A 17,189-nucleotide genomic window follows, 5' to 3' on the forward strand; every position below is an offset into this window, starting at 1 on the left:
TGACCAAAATTTGCAAAGTGCGCAGGTGCTTAACGGGTCAGTTCACCTTTACATATTTTTCCTAAAAACGCCCCTATGCATTACAGTGTCCTCTGTACAATGAACTGCTCTGCTCTGTTTTGCAAATAAAGGCTTTTTCAGCTGTTCATATTACTGTCCTCCCCTCTTCATCCTGAAGTATTAAAAAAAGTATAATGGACAGTACACAGTTGAGTTAGTCTCCTTAAGCACAATGCAAGCAAGTAAGCTGCATTCCAGACAATCCTGAAAAGAAAAAGAAAATACTGACACAGAGGGTAGAAGCAGAGCAGAAGAGGCCCATTAGTCAACACCTTTCAAATCTTACACCTGTAAAAATGATGATCAGGTGAAGAAGGTAAGAAGATGCAAGTGGAGGTCAAATGGGGTGAGCTTGTCATTTTCTTGTGGTATTATGTTCTGTACGCATCCAGCTTTGGACAAGGGATTGGGCTAAAGTACTATGACAGGTCATACGTTTTGCTATTTTCTTTCACCACAAGTTGAAGGAAAGAAAATAGCTTGATTCCCCCATCAACAGAGTCAGTATTGATGGGGGAGTCCCTCCTCCTGCGCTATTGTATTCTGACAGCGGGACGTTTCCCCACCGTCAGAATACAATGATCACTGCTGGCAGCTATAGCTGCTGTCAAGGATAGAACAAAAAAAAAAAACCCCGTCAAGCTGGCTGTAGATTGACTTCAGTACAACCAGCCTGCCCATAGATGGATCGAAATTCAGACGGTTCAGCAGGAATTTCGATTTGTCTATGGCTGGCTTAAGAGAATTTGTAAGATATCAGCTGGAGGACCAAATCAAGCCAACCCAAATCTCAGCTGAGATAATAGGCTGAAAGCTAACAAAGACCCCAGGCCAGATTTGCTGATGTGGTCAATATTGAAGGTACCCAGACTTGCCTTTTATGAGTCTTCCTGTAGGTTGCATGCATAGTTCCATCATCAATTTCCAGCTCCTCTGATACTCTGCAATCTCTGTTTTAAACAATAAAATTAGAATAAAATTATAAAACTATTCATCAATGAACAAAGCTGCAGCTGTCATCACTAAAGCCCACTGTCGGCTGACATCAGAGAGCCGCTCCAGACTCAGGAAGGATCCCCACAATAATGTTGGGATCCACCCAGATGCCTCAATAGCAGCTGGCTCAGCCTCTCTGTGCACCACTGAGAGCCTGACCCAGCCACTCCTGCCCATGCCCAGCAAATTCTGGATGGTCAGAGCACAGAGCAGTGACTGGCAGTCACTGCTCTCTGCTCAGGGTGGACTGAGAACCGAGCGATCAACGAACATGTGATGGTTCAGTTCTCAGTCTTAGAGCTGGCGGGCGACAGCTGCAGCAGGTAGGTAGGTAAATATGTATGTCTGTTCTTTTGTATTCCCATGCTTCTCATTTAACCCTGAAATAAGCATTTAAAACATTGGTGATCAGTAGTTTATATACTACCCCTATTAATAGTCGCTAACATTGGTGGCCCCCCTCACTAAAACTGATGTAATTGGCAATATACACTTGAACTGGTTTGGGTGGGTGGATTGATACTATTGATAGAAAATAGATCTCATTTTTTATCCCATACTTGGATGATGACCACTGGGACGATATTGAATTGTTTTAAGGACACTATTAGTACAGCTGACAAGCGTATTCAATTTAAATTCATACACAAATTATATTAAACCCTACAGAGGCTACATAACATACTTAACAGCAGATGCTGACTGTCAAAGATGTTCTGTATCACCTATGGACACTTTCAATGTGATTTTGGATATGTTTCTGCATTCCGGACTCAATTTGTCTATTTTTTGGATACAGACTTAGGCTATAGGGGTCTCCAAACCCCAGAACTTGCTCTACTGAGTCTATAGACACCATTGAATCTTCCAGTGAGCTAAAGACCTTATTTTGTCTAGTTCTGTTCTACGCTAGGAAAAGTATCCTTCTAAACTGGGAAGGCACGCATATCTCTCAAGTTTACTCAGTTAGTGGGTCTAGTAGTTGATGGTCTTTTATCCACACTTACGATATTAAAGGAGAAGTACATCCAAAGCGCTTTTGGCTGTACTTCTCCTGTGGATCACAGGAGTGCAGTTCATTCTGCATTCCTGTGACCCGTTTTCAGCTAAGAGCAGACTGAAGTCCGCTGACGGCTGGCATCACTCTATCGGTCCAGGCTGGGGAAAGATCCTGACTTCAAAGTCAGGGGGGGAGCCCTACTTCTTTGTTAAAGTGGTTCTACAGGCTCAAGGATTTTTACCTTATGCATTCTGTGCATTAAGGTAAAAAACCTTCTGGGTGCAGCTCCTCCCCCAGCATCTTCCCCTTATACTTACCTGAACCCCATCTCAATCCAGAGATGTCCATGAGAGAAGTGACTCTCCCGGGTGTCTCTCTCCTCATTGGTTCACATAGCAGTGGAAGTCATTGGCTCCTACTTCTGTCAATCACAGCCAATGAGTCTGTAACGGAACCGGAACTCGACCACTCTTGGGTATATTCCGTTATACCGCAGCTTCCCTTGTCCGAACACCATCCACGGACCACACCCTTGAGATCCCTCAGGAAATAGACAGCACCCAGCTCTTCTTATTAAAACAGGAAGTCAACTCTTTTATTTTACATACACAACAACTTATATACACAGGGCGGGGAAACACAACCAGGAACAGGAAACACATTAACACCCCCTCCCCATCCAACCAAGACACAGAACAATGGGGCAGCACATGGCAAAAGACAATAGATAGCCATGTGGCCGAGAACAATGGACAACACATCAATACACAATAGACATTCACATACACACCCTGTACCCTAACAGGCACAGGGTCACTTAAACATAAGAATTTGGGGAGATGATACAGAGGACCCCCCACACCCAAAAGTCACTCCCATCACATATCTCCCCTTTCGGCAGGAGACTAACGCAGGAGTAGATCCCAGACGGATGTACTCTGAAGTTAGTCTGCACCTCCAGTCCCTCAATGTCAGCACCCACACAGTACCCCAAACAAATTGTCCCACACCAAGCGTTACTCACCCAGCCAACCTCTGCCTCTCCTGTAGAACATACCCGCCGCTGGGGAGAAGTATGGACTGGTCCTTCTCCCTGAAATCCTCTCAGCCACTGGAGAGAAGACAGGGTGGCTGGGCCGACTCCATCATTCTGTGGGGGATCTGGGCCGACTGCCCAGCATCCCTGGGGTATCCAGGTGGTGGATGTAGTCTCATCCGCGGACATCAGCTCAAGCTGCTGTTGTGAGGTGCCACTTACATCCTCTTACTGTAGCTCCTGCGGTGCTGGTTGTTGTGGGCAGAGGTCGACAATGCCATGCCCTGGTGCCAGCTCTTCTGCTGGAGATGTGCCGGCTGGTTCCTCCTCAGCAGAAAAGTCAATCAAATCCACAGCCTCTGGAACTGGTGTCTGGGGATAGGGGTTCACTATCTCCTGTCCGTGGAACTCAGGAGACATTACCAGTGCTGGGCAGAGTTCAGTACTGTTTGTCCCTGTTGCCAGGTCTACTGCTGGTTCCTCCTCAGCCAAGAGGTCTATCAGATCCCCAGTCTCTGGAATTTCCACTGCTGATTCTTGGGCATGCTGCCGAACATGTCCTAGCAGTTGCCTGTATGCCCTTTCTAGATCCAGTTCTTTCGTCAGCGGGTATTCCAGACCTGGTTCAAGCTCTGAGACCCCTGTGAGACCGAACATAGCCTCTCTGCCTTCTCGCAACTTCTTCAGGGTGGGTTCTCCTTCATCGCCAAACACAAAAAGATTTGTAAGGCTCTCCCACAGCAATCCAGGCCCACCAAAGTCATGTCCCTCAGGAGAGCATTCTGTTGCCTCCCCTAAATACTCCTGCTCTGCGTACCACCGCAGAGCCCGATATCTATTGTCCAGTTGTATCTCCTGATGAACCAGCCTGTCCTACTCAGTCACCCATTGCGCCTGGGGTCGCTCTCCCAGGAATGGCATCCGTAACTTCCAATGGTCCCTGGCCCTTTCCTCTGGGGTTGGATACCACTTGCCTTTCTCCATACCAGCAGCCTGGATGGCTCCTCTCCAAAGGACCTCCCAAATCCGCTGCCTGAGCTCCAGGTACTGATCCGTAGACACAGTCCTGGGGTATGTTGCAAGAACAGTCTGCAGCAGCCCTGGGAACTCTGATGCCAGGTCCATAGCTCCACTGGGGTGACTGACGTCTTTTCCTGCTCTTAAATCCCGGTGGTGGTTTGGATGTGTTTACAGCTTGGAAGCACAATCCCACCGCTTGCCACCAATGTAATGGAACCGGAACCACTCTTGGGTATATTCCGTTATACCGCAGCTTCCCCTGTCTGAACACCATCCACGGACCACACCCTTGAGATACCTCTTAGGAAATAGACAGCACCCAGCTCTTCTTATTAAAACAGGAAGTCAACTCTTTTATTTTACATACACAGGGCGGGGAAACACAACCAGGAACAGGAAACACATCATCACCCCTCCCCATCCAACCAAGACACAGAACAATGGGGCAGCACATGGCAAAAGACAATAGATAGCCATGTGGCCGAGAACAACACATCAATACACATTTACATACACACCCTGTACCCTAACAGGTTTGTTAATTAAAAAAAGAAATCTATTAAAATCACTTTTATTATATAATATATAACAGCAGATCTTGTTATAAAACATTTTACAAAAATTTGGCAACTTTGGATTGATCCATTTAGTGATCAGATTTGGCTGTTGACGATGGGAATGAGCCATCCTTCAATTAGTGACCTATGGGTCGAAATGTCCATTTCTTTGGTTTGTGGTAACTTTTGTCTCATATGGGTGCATGGCAATGTGAGTTACTGTATATAATTTTCTTAGTTTGTAGACCTGAGTGTGTAAAGTCTGGGTTGTTATGTTATTAAAAATGCATAAACACCTTTACAAAGAAAAAAAAAAAAAGAGACCTAATTTTTTTAATAAATCAGATTCCATCTGGGCCACCTCTGCCCTCCAGGTAGGTTTGCCACCTCATCCCTTTAAAACCGAACACATATTAATGACACAGGTTCTGAGGCTAATTTAATGCAGATAAGACACCAAGCGAGTTTAATTACCACCTTAATCAGCCCCGGAACCTGTGTAATGAATATGGGTTCTGGTTTAAAGGGATGAGGTGGCAACCGTACCTCTAGGCCATATAGCATCTGCATGGGCTGCTATGCCTTCAGTTATTCCCTTGTTTTGTATTGTGATATGAGGAGAGAATGCAGGAGAAACTTCCAAACTAGCAGGTGTCAAACATCAAGATTTATTGTGGCTTCCAGGATTGTTTTTGTAAGAGAACGGTGGTGGCTAGCTGAACTCGGGGAAAAATCTGAAATTGAACACCCAGTAATCATGAATCCCTTTTTCCCAGAGTCTTTTATAGCCACTCATTGACTGGGAGAATGCCTTGCAAGGTTATTGTGCTGCATTCCTCCCCTCTCTCTGCTCAGCTAACCACCAAGGTTCTCTAACAAAAAAAAAAAAAGAATCCTTGAAGTCTCAATAAACCTTCACAAGTAACCTCCAGGATTAGCTTTCCTCCGCTCCTCCTTCTCCTAATAAATACAAATTAAAGATGAATTCCTAACCACGATAATTATACTAACAATAGTTTACAAAGCCGTCCGCAACTCGCCCCCCCCAGCTAAATTACTAACCTAGTCTCAAAATAGCAACCAAATTGTTCTCTTCGTTCCTCCCAAAACCTCCTGCTCTCTAGCTCCCTTGTTACCCACCCATGCTCATCTCCAGGACTTCTGCCGAGCCTCTCCTGTCCTCTGGAGCTCAATACCCCAATCTGTCCGACTGTCTCCTACTCTACCTTTAGACGATCCCTGAAAACCCTTCTTCTGCTGCCACCTAACAACAGTACTTTATCTTCTCCATCAGCTCATCCCCCACAGTTATTACCTTTTGTATCTCTTGACCCTCCCTTTTAGACTGTAAGCTCTAATGACCAGGGCCCTCTGATTCCTCCTGTATTGAAATGTATTGTAACTGTACTGTCTGCCCTCAAGTTGCAAACTGTTGGAGCTGTATAAATCCTGTATAGTATTCGATCCAGGTATCGGCATGTTATACATAGTTACAATGGTCCAGCTTGGACTGTGTACATACCATACCTGGCCACTGGAAATCACTGAAGTAGACAAAGCTATTCCAATGATCTTCACTTGCTTCTGAGTCCCATGCTCAGCAGCTGGCCTGACGCCTTGTGAATACAGGATGTTGGCCACTCAGCATGGGCTCCATTAAGAGAATGCTTTGCATTTTCTTAATGAATGCAAAGCGTTCTCTGATTGGACAAGGTGGAGAAGTGTTGGCGGTGTCATCACAAACTCAACCTCATCCAATCAAGAACATTTTGCTTTCATGCAGAACATTCTCTGAAGGGTGCCTGTGTTGAGTGGCTGATGGTCTGTATTCGCAAGGCATCACTCCATCTGCTCAGCACAGGACCTGGAAGGAAGTGGAGATCACTAGAGTAGTGGTGTCTGTGATTTCCAGCTTCCAGGGGCATCGGCCAGGTATGGTCTACACAGGTATTGGTCTGAGCTGGACCAATGTACAGTAAGTATGTTTAACAGGCTGATGCTTTGATTATTCTTTAAGAGTTTCCTTCAGTGCTGTGTGAAGAGTTATGAGCTATAGTATTTCCAAGGGAAAGAATGCATTTTGGATATCATATTATTGATGAAATCTTGACTTGTTATAGAGCTCATTATGACTCAATCCTACTAGTTTAATCACATCGCAAAATCCCCTCCCCCATCCAGATTATTTTTTTAGTGGTGGTAATCAGGATTATCATCGTGCTATAAACCTACTCTACGTGTGGACATGCAAGACTCATCCACCTCAGCTTGCGGGGGAGGCAGTTTGGCACCCACCTTCTCCAGAAGACCTTGTCCCTGAACTGAATGTACTGCACACTTTTTTTTTTTGTGCCCTGATACACTTTAAAGTGGTTGTAAACCCAGTGAAGTGACTGGCCTCAGGTGATACACAGAGATGAAACAAATCCTCCTATGTAAGTTGTACCTGTTTATCTGTAGTATTCTCTTCTCTACATCCATTCAAAGTCCAGAATTTATTTATTTCAGGTACTTATATAGCGCCGTCAATTTACGCAGCGCTTTACATATATATTGTACATTCACATCAGTCCCTAACCCTCAAGGAGCGTACAATCTAAGGTCCCTAACTCACATTCATACATACACATACTAGGGCCAATTTAGACAGGAGCCAATAAACCTACCAGCATGTCTGTGGAGTATGGGAGGAAACCAGAGTACCCGGAGGAAACCCACGCAGTCACAGGGAGAACATGCAAACTCCATAAAGCTTGTCTTAAGAGTTCAGAAAAAGGGGGAGCAGAGCTGAGATTACACACAGCAGTGAGGAGAGCTTTGAGAGATTATTGGATCGAAGAGACACCCCCCCACCACCACCATACAGCTCACAGGAGCAGAGCTGAGGCTGCCAATCTGTCCCTCCCGTCACCATTTTTCTCATGGTGTCAGGAAAACTTGTCAGAAATGATTCATGCTGATAACAGGAGAATGGGGCAGCAGACAGAAATAACAGTTAGTGCTCTGGATTGAGACAAGTAAACACTATAGAGGGTTATGCTTTGTTCATATTTCATGTCTGAGCTTTACAGCCATTTTAAGCACACTGCCAGCAAAGGAAGCTAATAACTGGACAAAATCAATGCTATTCATGCTGTTTCAAAATGCCATTGGATGTCACAAAGCTAGAGGAAGTTGGGGAAAGAGAAGTGGCCTGGTGGGCAAATGGAGTGACTTAAAGCGGAGTTTCTGCTCACCCTGTCAAAAAATAAAAGTCAGCAGCTACAAAAACTGTAGCTGCTGACTTTTAAAAAACAGCCACTTACCTGTCCCTAGGTCCTGTGGTGTGTCCCTTGCAGCCCGTTTCACCAGCCGTCCTGTATTCCAAGGAGGCCGGCATCTTCAGTGTGAGCACTGGGCTGTGACAGCTTGCGGCTTCACAGCCGGGTACCCACTGCTCATGCGCGAGTAGTGCTGCGCTTCCTGAATGGTCCTGTAGTCTTCTGGGACCTGTCACGTGTTCCAAAAGACTACAGGGAGGGAGAGAGGGAGGACACCTTCCATTTCCGATTGTCTAGGCCAGTGGTCGGCAAGCCGCGGCTCGCGAGCCACATGCGGCTCTTTACAAACTTAAATGCGGCTCTTCTGTGTGCCGGGCGCCCGCTCCCCTCCCTCCTCTCGGGCGGCCGCCCCAAAAGTCAGGACTCTGCAGCTGTCAGGATGTAGGCGGGGCAGCCAGGATGTAGGCGGGGCAGCGTGACGAACTCCTCTCCTCTCACAGTCCGCCCTGAAGACCAGAACGGCGCGGGAATACGGCGAGAGGAACGCGCGGAGCAAAGGTAAGTGAATTGACACAGGGGGGACTTACTATATGGGGGATGAATTACTATAGGGGGGATGAATTACTAAGGGGGATGAATTACTATATGGGGGATGAATTACTATAGGGGGGATGAATTACTATATGGGGGATGAATTACTATATGGGGGATGAATTACTATATGGGGGATGAATTACTATGGGGGATAAATTACTATATGGGGGATGAATTACTATAGGGGGGATGAATTACTATATGGGGGATGAATTACTATATGGGGGATGAATTACTATATGGGGGATGAATTACTATATGGGAGATGAATTACTATAGGGGGGATGAATTACTATAGGGGGGATGAATTACTATATGGGGGATGAATTACTATAGGGGGGATGAATTACTATATGGGGGATGAATTACTATATGGGAGATGAATTACTATAGGGGGGATGAATTACTATATGGGGGATGAATTACTATATGGGGGATGAATTACTATAGGGGGATGAATTACTATAGGGGGGATGAATTACTATAGGGGGGATGAATTACTATATGGGGGATGAATTACTATGGGGGATGAATTACTATAGGGGGGATGAATTACTATAGGGGGGATGAATTACTATGGGGGATGAATTACTATATGGGGGATGAATTACTATATGGGGGATGAATTACTATATGGGGGGTGAATTACTATGGGGGATGAATTACTATATGGGGGATGAATTATTATGGGGGATGAATTACTATATGGGGGATGAATTACTATATGGGGGATGAATTACTATGGGGGATGAATTACTATATGGAAGATGAATTACTATATGGGGGATGACTTACTATATGGGGGATGAATTACTATATGGGGGATGAATTACTATAGGGGAGATGAATTACTATGGGGGATGAATTACTATATGGGGGATGAATTACTATGGGGGATGAATTACTATATGGGGGATGAATTACTATGGGGGATGAATTACTATGGGGGATGAATTACTATATGGGGGATGAATTACTATATGGGGGATTAATTACTATGGGGGATGAATTACTATATGGGGGATTAATTACTATGGGGGATGAATTACTATGGGGGATGAATCACTATATGGGGGATGAATTACTATGGGGGATGAATTACTATGGGGGATGACTTACTATATGGGGGATGAATTACTATATGGGGGATGAATTACTATAGGGGAGATGAATTACTATGGGGGATGAATTACTATATGGGGGATGAATTACTATGGGGGATGAATTACTATATGGGGGATGAATTACTATATGGGGGATGAATTACTATGGGGGATGAATTACTATATGGGGGATGAATTACTATATGGGGGATTAATTACTATGGGGGATGAACTACTATGGGGGATGAATTACTATATGGGGGATGAATTACTATATGGGGGATTAATTACTATGGGGGATGAATTACTATATGGGGGATTAATTACTATGGGGGATGAATTACTATGGGGGATGAATCACTATATGGGGGATGAATTACTATGGGGGATGAATTACTATATGGGGGATGAATTACTATGGGGGATGAATTACTATATGGGAGATGTATTTTCAGTTTTAAAAATGTGGCTCTCAAAATAAATTTCAATCGTGGTTTTGGCGAGATTTGGCTCAGTTGAAAAAAAAGGTTGCCCACCACTGGTCTAGGCAATCAGACCAGAAGTGGGAGCGGGTACCTGTCAAATTCGGGTAACTGCTTCCCCCCGCCCCCCCAAAGGTGCCAATCCTTAATGGGGAGCGGGGGAGCAGTCCTTAAAGCGGAACTTCCCCTTTTGGGTGGAGCTCCGCGTTAAAGACTTGCAGTGACAGAGTCCTCAAACATTATTGTAAATCGTTATTCTTTGGCAAGAAAAAAAAGAGAAAACAAAAATGGTTTGGGGTAAATTCTTTTTTATTTAGTTTTTTTTTTAGGCCGATATCTGATTTATTTTTATTTGAAGCCTTTTTTTTTTTATAAACAAACATTTAACACAAGAGGCACTTATGACGCAGGGTTCACAAAGCATTTTGGGTTTTCTAAAGAGAGAGAGAAAGAGAGAGAGAGATAGAGAGCGTGCGCAGCAGGCTGTTTCCTTTCAGACTGTATCTCTCTGATCCAAACTGCTGATGGAAAGTAGAGAGAGGCGGGGGCAGGGGTAGAGGAGGGGGATGAGTCAATGCTCTGACTCATTCAGCTGTGTTTTATTTCAGCTCTAGCTCAGTAAACAACAGGCTTATTCAGGAAGGCAGATAAGGATAGCCTGGCAATCCCAGGAGAGGGAGTCTAGGGTGCCATCTAATGGCTGAAAATGATAATACAAGATTTTCATATGTAACATCCCAACTTGAAAAAAAAAGATAAAACACAATATTTATACATACTGTATATATTTTTTTTTTCTCCCAAAAATAATTAATACAGAATCATTTCATGTTAGCAGTCTCATGTGGCAGGTACCCAGTCTCTAACCCAGCCTTTCTCAACCAGGGTGCCTAGGCACCCTGGGGTGCCTTGAGGATTCTTCAGGGGTGCCTTGGCTAAATGTCCAAAAATTGTCCAAAACTTGGCAGAGGATGGGACAAGCCTGCCTTCTAGTTACACAAAGCCACAGGTTTTCATTGAGCACCATTACGACCTTCTAGCCGCCAGCGTCCTGACAACCAATGACATCATCAGCTGATATGGAGGATGTCAGCTGCCTGCACAGCATCCTAGTTTGACCCTCTTCTACTCTGTCAGTGCTGGGGTCACATTAGCTCAGTGATGGAGAAAAACTGGGGGAGAAGAGAAACATTGGAATACTAGTCAGTACCAGTGTGGAAAAGTGTATTTGCTTTGGAAGAATACATCACCTCTAATGTTGGATGTCCTACATGTGTGGATGTTGCTGCATTAGGTAAAACTATTAGAATAGTTTTTCACATTTTAGAATGGGGTGCCTCATGACTGTCAATAATTTTAAAGGGTGCCTTGACTGAAAAAAGGTTGAGAAACACTGCTCTAACCATATCCTGCAGCTTGGGACTGGTGATGAGAATACGGGTATAGCCCATAGGAGCTGCTTATCCAAGCTTCAAGCAAGTCCCTCAATTACCAATAAAAAAAAATAAAAATTCCAGCTTTGTCTATGTATCACAAAGGAGGACCAGTTACTAGAGATGCCAATGGGCGCTGAAAATTGCAAGTTTAACCTGGACAAAAGTTGTATGTGGCTGTATTTCTCCTTTTAGCACAGGGTTCAATATGCAGTCAAAGGAAGATGATAGGATTTCTAACCCATGATTGTGTACTGGCTGAATATTCCGTTAATATGCAAGCTCTAGCCTAGGTTGTAAAACCGTTTGCCTTTGTAGTGCGATTCTGCTGGCATTTTTGGATCAACTGTCTGCATAGGTTTTTAATTCTCTCTGTCCCTGCGGCAGGGTCACAAGGACCCCGAGGCAGAGGAGGCGGCTGTCTAGCTGACAGAAGGGCACACAAGAGCCTCCAATAACCGTACTGCAGCCTCTTTTCCTCTAACACACAGCTCAGCAAGTGTACTCCGTTTTTCCAATATGTAATTCAGTGTTTCTCCATCTTTTTTCAGTCAAGGCACCCTTTAAAATTATGGAAAGTCCTTAGGAGGGGAAAGAGATAAGACGAAAATGGGCAGGGTTTTCTGTACTGGGAGAGGGGTTGCAAGGGAATGGGGATAATGTGTATGTGTATGATGGAATAAGAATCTATGGTTGTTTTGCAGTGTGTGTTCTAAAGAAAATGTAATAAAAGATACAAGAAATAAAAAAAAAATTATGGACAGTCCCAAGGCACCTCATTCTAAAATGTGAAAAACTATTCTATTAGCAGCAACATCCACACATGTAGGACACCCAACATTAGAGGAGATTTATTCTTCCAAAGCAAATACACTTTTGCACACTGGTACTGACTAGTATTCCAGGGTTTCTCTTCTCCCTCAGTTTTTCTCCATCGCTGAGCTGATGTGACCCCAGCATTGATGGAGGGGGGCAGGGGAGGATCAAACTAGGATGCTGTGCAGGCAGCTGACATTCTCCTGATCAACTGATGATGTCACTGGTTGTCAGGACGCCGGCGGCTAAAAGGTCATAATGATGCACAATGAATATCTGTGACTTTGTGTAACTAAGAGGCAGGCTTGATCAACCTGCTGCATTGTATACATGTTTTGGTCAATTTTTGGACATTTTGCCAAGGCACCCCTGAAGAAACCTCAAGGCACCCTGGTTGAGAAAGGCTGGTGTACCTGGCTGAAACTGCAGGCAATCAGGAGCTTCTGAAAAACTCCTCTCTCCTCTGCACTGATCAATTAGGCAGGGAAATGCACTGAAAACCACAATGTAATCTGACAGTTCCCATTGAAATGCACAGACTGCAAATTCAGATCTCACAGTTCAAAAATCGCACAGGACCCTTTTTCAAATTTGCACTGTGGCTCTGACGCATCTACCTGAACGCCCTCTACAGCAACGTCATTCACTTTCACATGTGAAGACACGTGCTAAAAATGCATCACAAAATGCACACGTGTGAACCAGAACTAACAAAAAAATATTCTATTAATTTGTAATGTTATATGAATGAAGCTGTATGAAGTCAGTACCACATAATAATGTGATCTGGTAAAACAATGGAGACACTATGAAAAGAGCTGGGAATACCTTTTATCTCTTGATGTACTGGCTGAGGTTGTGTTCTGCGTCTCCTTCCTTAGCTGTTCCACTTCAATCCTCAATAGGCTCATTTCAGAATCCATTTGTGATATCTGTTGCTTTAGCTGCTCAACCTGTGACAATCAGATAGAGAAAAATAGACATGAAACACCCTCATAATGTGATCTAGATATCCCCCACAAATTTAAATGCATGCAATTTCTAGCTCAAAACTAAAAATGATTCCCTGAGCTACCACAAATTACATTTATTGGTCTAAGACAAGGGCTACTCATATCAATTGTTATAATAAATACTTCTCATAAATTAATTATAATACACACCAATCAACATCAACAAAGTGTCAAAATAAATATGAAAGTGTCCATAAAGAAGAAAAGTTCATATTGTAATCCCACAAAATAGCTGTCCACACCATGTGCCCAAACGAAGATTGAGTGATCCAATAATGTGTGTTCACCGCGTGAAGTGAGAGTAATAACTCACCAGACATTAAAGTGTTACTAAACCCCGGACCCTGCATTCACTATATCTGGTCTCCCCGGACCCTGCATTCACTATATCTGGTCTCCCCGGACCCTGCATTCACTATTTCCGGTCTCCCCGGACCCTGCATTCACTATATCTGGTCTCCCCGGACCCTGCATTCACTATATCTGGTCTCCCCGGACCCTGCATTCACTATATCCGGTCTCTCCGGACCATGCATTCACTATATCTGGTCTCCCTGGACCCTGCATTCACTATATCTGGTCTCCCCAGACCGTGCATTCACTATATCTGGTCTCCCCAGACCCTGCATTCACTATATCCGGTCTCCCCAGACCCTGCATTCACTATATCCGGTCTCCCCGGACCCTGCATTCACTATATCCGGTCTCCCCGGACCCTGCATTCACTATACCCGGTCTCCCCGGACCCTGCATTCACTATACCCGGTCTCCCCGGACCCTGCATTCACTATATCTGGTCTCCCACAGTACACGGAAATGCAATTATTTTAGTAAATATAAACTAAATATCTTTTCTCATCAGCAGTTAGAGCAGTCTTATGACTTCTATCAGTGTTCAGAAGAGCACTGGTGAAGCCTTGTAGGAGGAGTTTTTTTCTCTTCTAGGATGATGCAGAACCCCTGACCTCTGTCTGGGCAGTGCTGATTGGCCCTGTGCTGATCACATGCACCCTCCCAAGAAAAAAAAAAAACTCTCTAGCAATACACACTAAACTGACCATGTGCAGAGTGTCTCCACACAATATATCTTATCCGGAGATAAGAGGGGGCACTGCAAGAAGGGGAGGATCAGAGAAGTCAGGATCAAACAGCAATTTTACACAATGCAGAGGATTACCCCTTAGGTTCCAAAGTGAGTATAACAAGAATGCTTTACTGCATGTACAGACTGATTTTACTGTTGTGGGTTGAATAACACTTTAAATGTCAGAAGGCAAATCATATTCCACTATACCAAAGTGACCAATATCTTCACAGTCTTCCACATGGCAGATTCTAGCAAGCGGGGTGAAACAGCACAAACCCTCCTTCTTATAGACGATTTACAACCTGTAGGAAGGAGCTTCACCACAGGAGAGGCAAGTACACCGGCATAGGGCAGGAGTGCACTCTCATGAAATTTGGGAACCCCAACTTTGCCAGAACCCTACTGGAGTCACATCACCAACCCCAAAGCGAGGACTTTGGAGGCAAAGGTGTACAAAACCTCTTTCTTTGTGCTGTTTCACCCTGTTTGCAAGAATCTGCCATGTGGAAGACTGTGAGGATATTGGTCACTTTGATATAGTGGAATATGATTTGCCTTGGGAGACCAGATATAGTGAATGCAGGGTCCGGGGAGACCAGATATAGTGAATGCAAGGTCCGGAGAGACCAGATATAGTGAATGCAGGGTCAGGGGAGACCGGATATAGTGAATGCAGGGTCTGGGGAGACCGGATATAGTGAATGCAGGGTCCGGGGAGACCGGATGTAGTGAATGCAGGGTCTGGGGAGACCAGATATAGTGAATACAGGGTCTGGGGAGACCAGATATAGTGAATGCAGGGTCCAGGGAGACCAGATATAGTGAATGCAGGGTCCGGGGAGACCGGATATAGTGAATGCAGGGTCCGGGGAGACCAGATATAGTGAATGCAGGGTCCAGGGAGACCGGATATAGTGAATGCAGGGTCCTGGGAGACCAGATATAGTGAATGCAGGGTCCGGGGAGACCAGATATAGTGAATGCAGGGTCCGGGGAGACCAAATATAGTGAATGCAGGGTCCTGGGAGACCAGATATAGTGAATGCAGGGTCCGGGGAGACCAGATATAGTGAATGCAAGGTCCGGAGAGACCAGATATAGTGAATGCAGGGTCAGGGGAGACCGGATATAGTGAATGCAGGGTCCGGGGAGACCAGATATAGTGAATGCAGGGTCCGGGGAGACCGGATGTAGTGAATACAGGGTCTGGGGAGACCAGATATAGTGAATGCAGGGTCCAGGGAGACCAGATATAGTGAATACAGGGTCTGGGGAGACCAGATATAGTGAATGCAGGGTCCAGGGAGACCAGATATAGTGAATGTAGGGTCCGGGGAGACCGGATATAGTGAATGCAGGGTCCAGGGAGACCAGATATAGTGAATGCAGGGTCCGGGGAGACCAGATATAGTGAATGCAGGGTCCGGGGAGACCAAATATAGTGAATGCAGGGTCCTGGGAGACCAGATATAGTAAATGCAGGGTCTGGGGAGACCAGATATAGTAAATGCAGGGTCCTGGGAGACCAGATATAGTAAATGCAGGGTCTGGGGAGACCAGATATAGTGAATGCAGGGTCTGGGGAGACCAGATATAGTGAATGCAGGGTCTGGGGAGACCAGATATAGTGAATGCAGGGTCCGGGGAGACCAGATATAGTGAATGCAGGGTCTGGGGAGACCAGATATAGTGAATGCAGGGTCCGGGGTTTAGTAACACTTTAATGTCTGGTGAGTTATTACTCTCACTTCACGCTGTGAACACACTTACATTATTGGATCACTTGATCTTTGTTTGGGCACATGGTGTGGATAGCTATTTTGTGGGATTATTACATGAACTTTTCTTCTTTATGGACACTTTCATATTTATTTTGACACTTTGTTGATGTTGATTGGTGTGTATTATAATTAATATATGTGAGAAGAATTTATTGTAACAATTGATATGAGTAGCCCTTTTCTTAGACCAAGATGTATAGTTATTACTCTTAAAGCGGCTTTTCCCCATTAATATTGTGGAGTTGGAGGTGGCACCCCTGTTTTTGTTTTGTTTGATCATCAAAAATTACATTTGCATCAAAACCTTATATCCTTCAATATTGCTGCTGTACACTGTTATGTGTTCCCACATCCAACTTAAATTTGTTATGTTTAAAAGTGCAGCACAATTATTATCAATGAAATTATATCTACTAGAAATTTATAGTGAACAAGATTATTACCAATATACAGTGCCTTGAAAAAGTATTCATACCCCTTGAAATTTTCCACATTTTGTCATGTTACAACCAAAAACGTAAATGTATTTTATTGGGATTTTATGTGATAGACCAACACAAAGTGGCATATAATTGTGAAGTGGAAGGAAAACGGGAAATGGTTTTCAAGATTTTATACAAATAAATATGGGAAAAATGTGGCATGCATTTGTATTCAGCCCCCTTTACTCTGACACCCCTAACTAAAATCAACCAATTGCCTTTAGATGTCACCTAATTAGTAAATAGAGTCCACCTGTGTGTAATGTAATCTCTGTATAAATACAGCTGTTCTGTGAAGCCCTCAGAGGTTTGTTAGAGAACATTAGTGAACAAACAGCATCATGAAGGCCAAGGAACACTCCAGACAGGTCAGGGATAAAGTTGTGGAGAAATTTAAAGCAGAGTTAGGTTTTAAAAAAAATATTCCAAGCTTTGAACATTTCATAGAGCACTGTTCAATCCATCATCC

General features: G+C 44.3%; 1 protein-coding gene across 1 annotated transcript in view; it reads right to left on the reverse strand.

Moving 5' to 3' along the window:
- Nucleotides 1–1,935: 1,935 nt before the first annotated feature.
- Nucleotides 1,936–17,189, reverse strand: part of LOC149461685 (uncharacterized) — a 41,479-nt gene continuing 26,225 nt past the window's right edge. The window contains exons 4-5 of the mRNA XM_089677925.1: nt 13,186–13,310; nt 1,936–2,597 (exon numbers count right to left, since the gene is read on the reverse strand). Of these exons, the coding sequence (XP_089534051.1) occupies nt 2,462–2,597; nt 13,186–13,310 (261 nt within the window). The 3' untranslated portion in view covers nt 1,936–2,461. The remainder of the gene's footprint in view (nt 2,598–13,185; nt 13,311–17,189) is intronic.

The sequence above is a fragment of the Staurois parvus genome, unplaced genomic scaffold (genome assembly GCF_062004578.1).
Source record: "Staurois parvus isolate SC_StPar_1 unplaced genomic scaffold, SC_StPar_1.0 ptg000195l, whole genome shotgun sequence".
NCBI classification, from domain to species: domain Eukaryota; kingdom Metazoa; phylum Chordata; class Amphibia; order Anura; family Ranidae; genus Staurois; species Staurois parvus.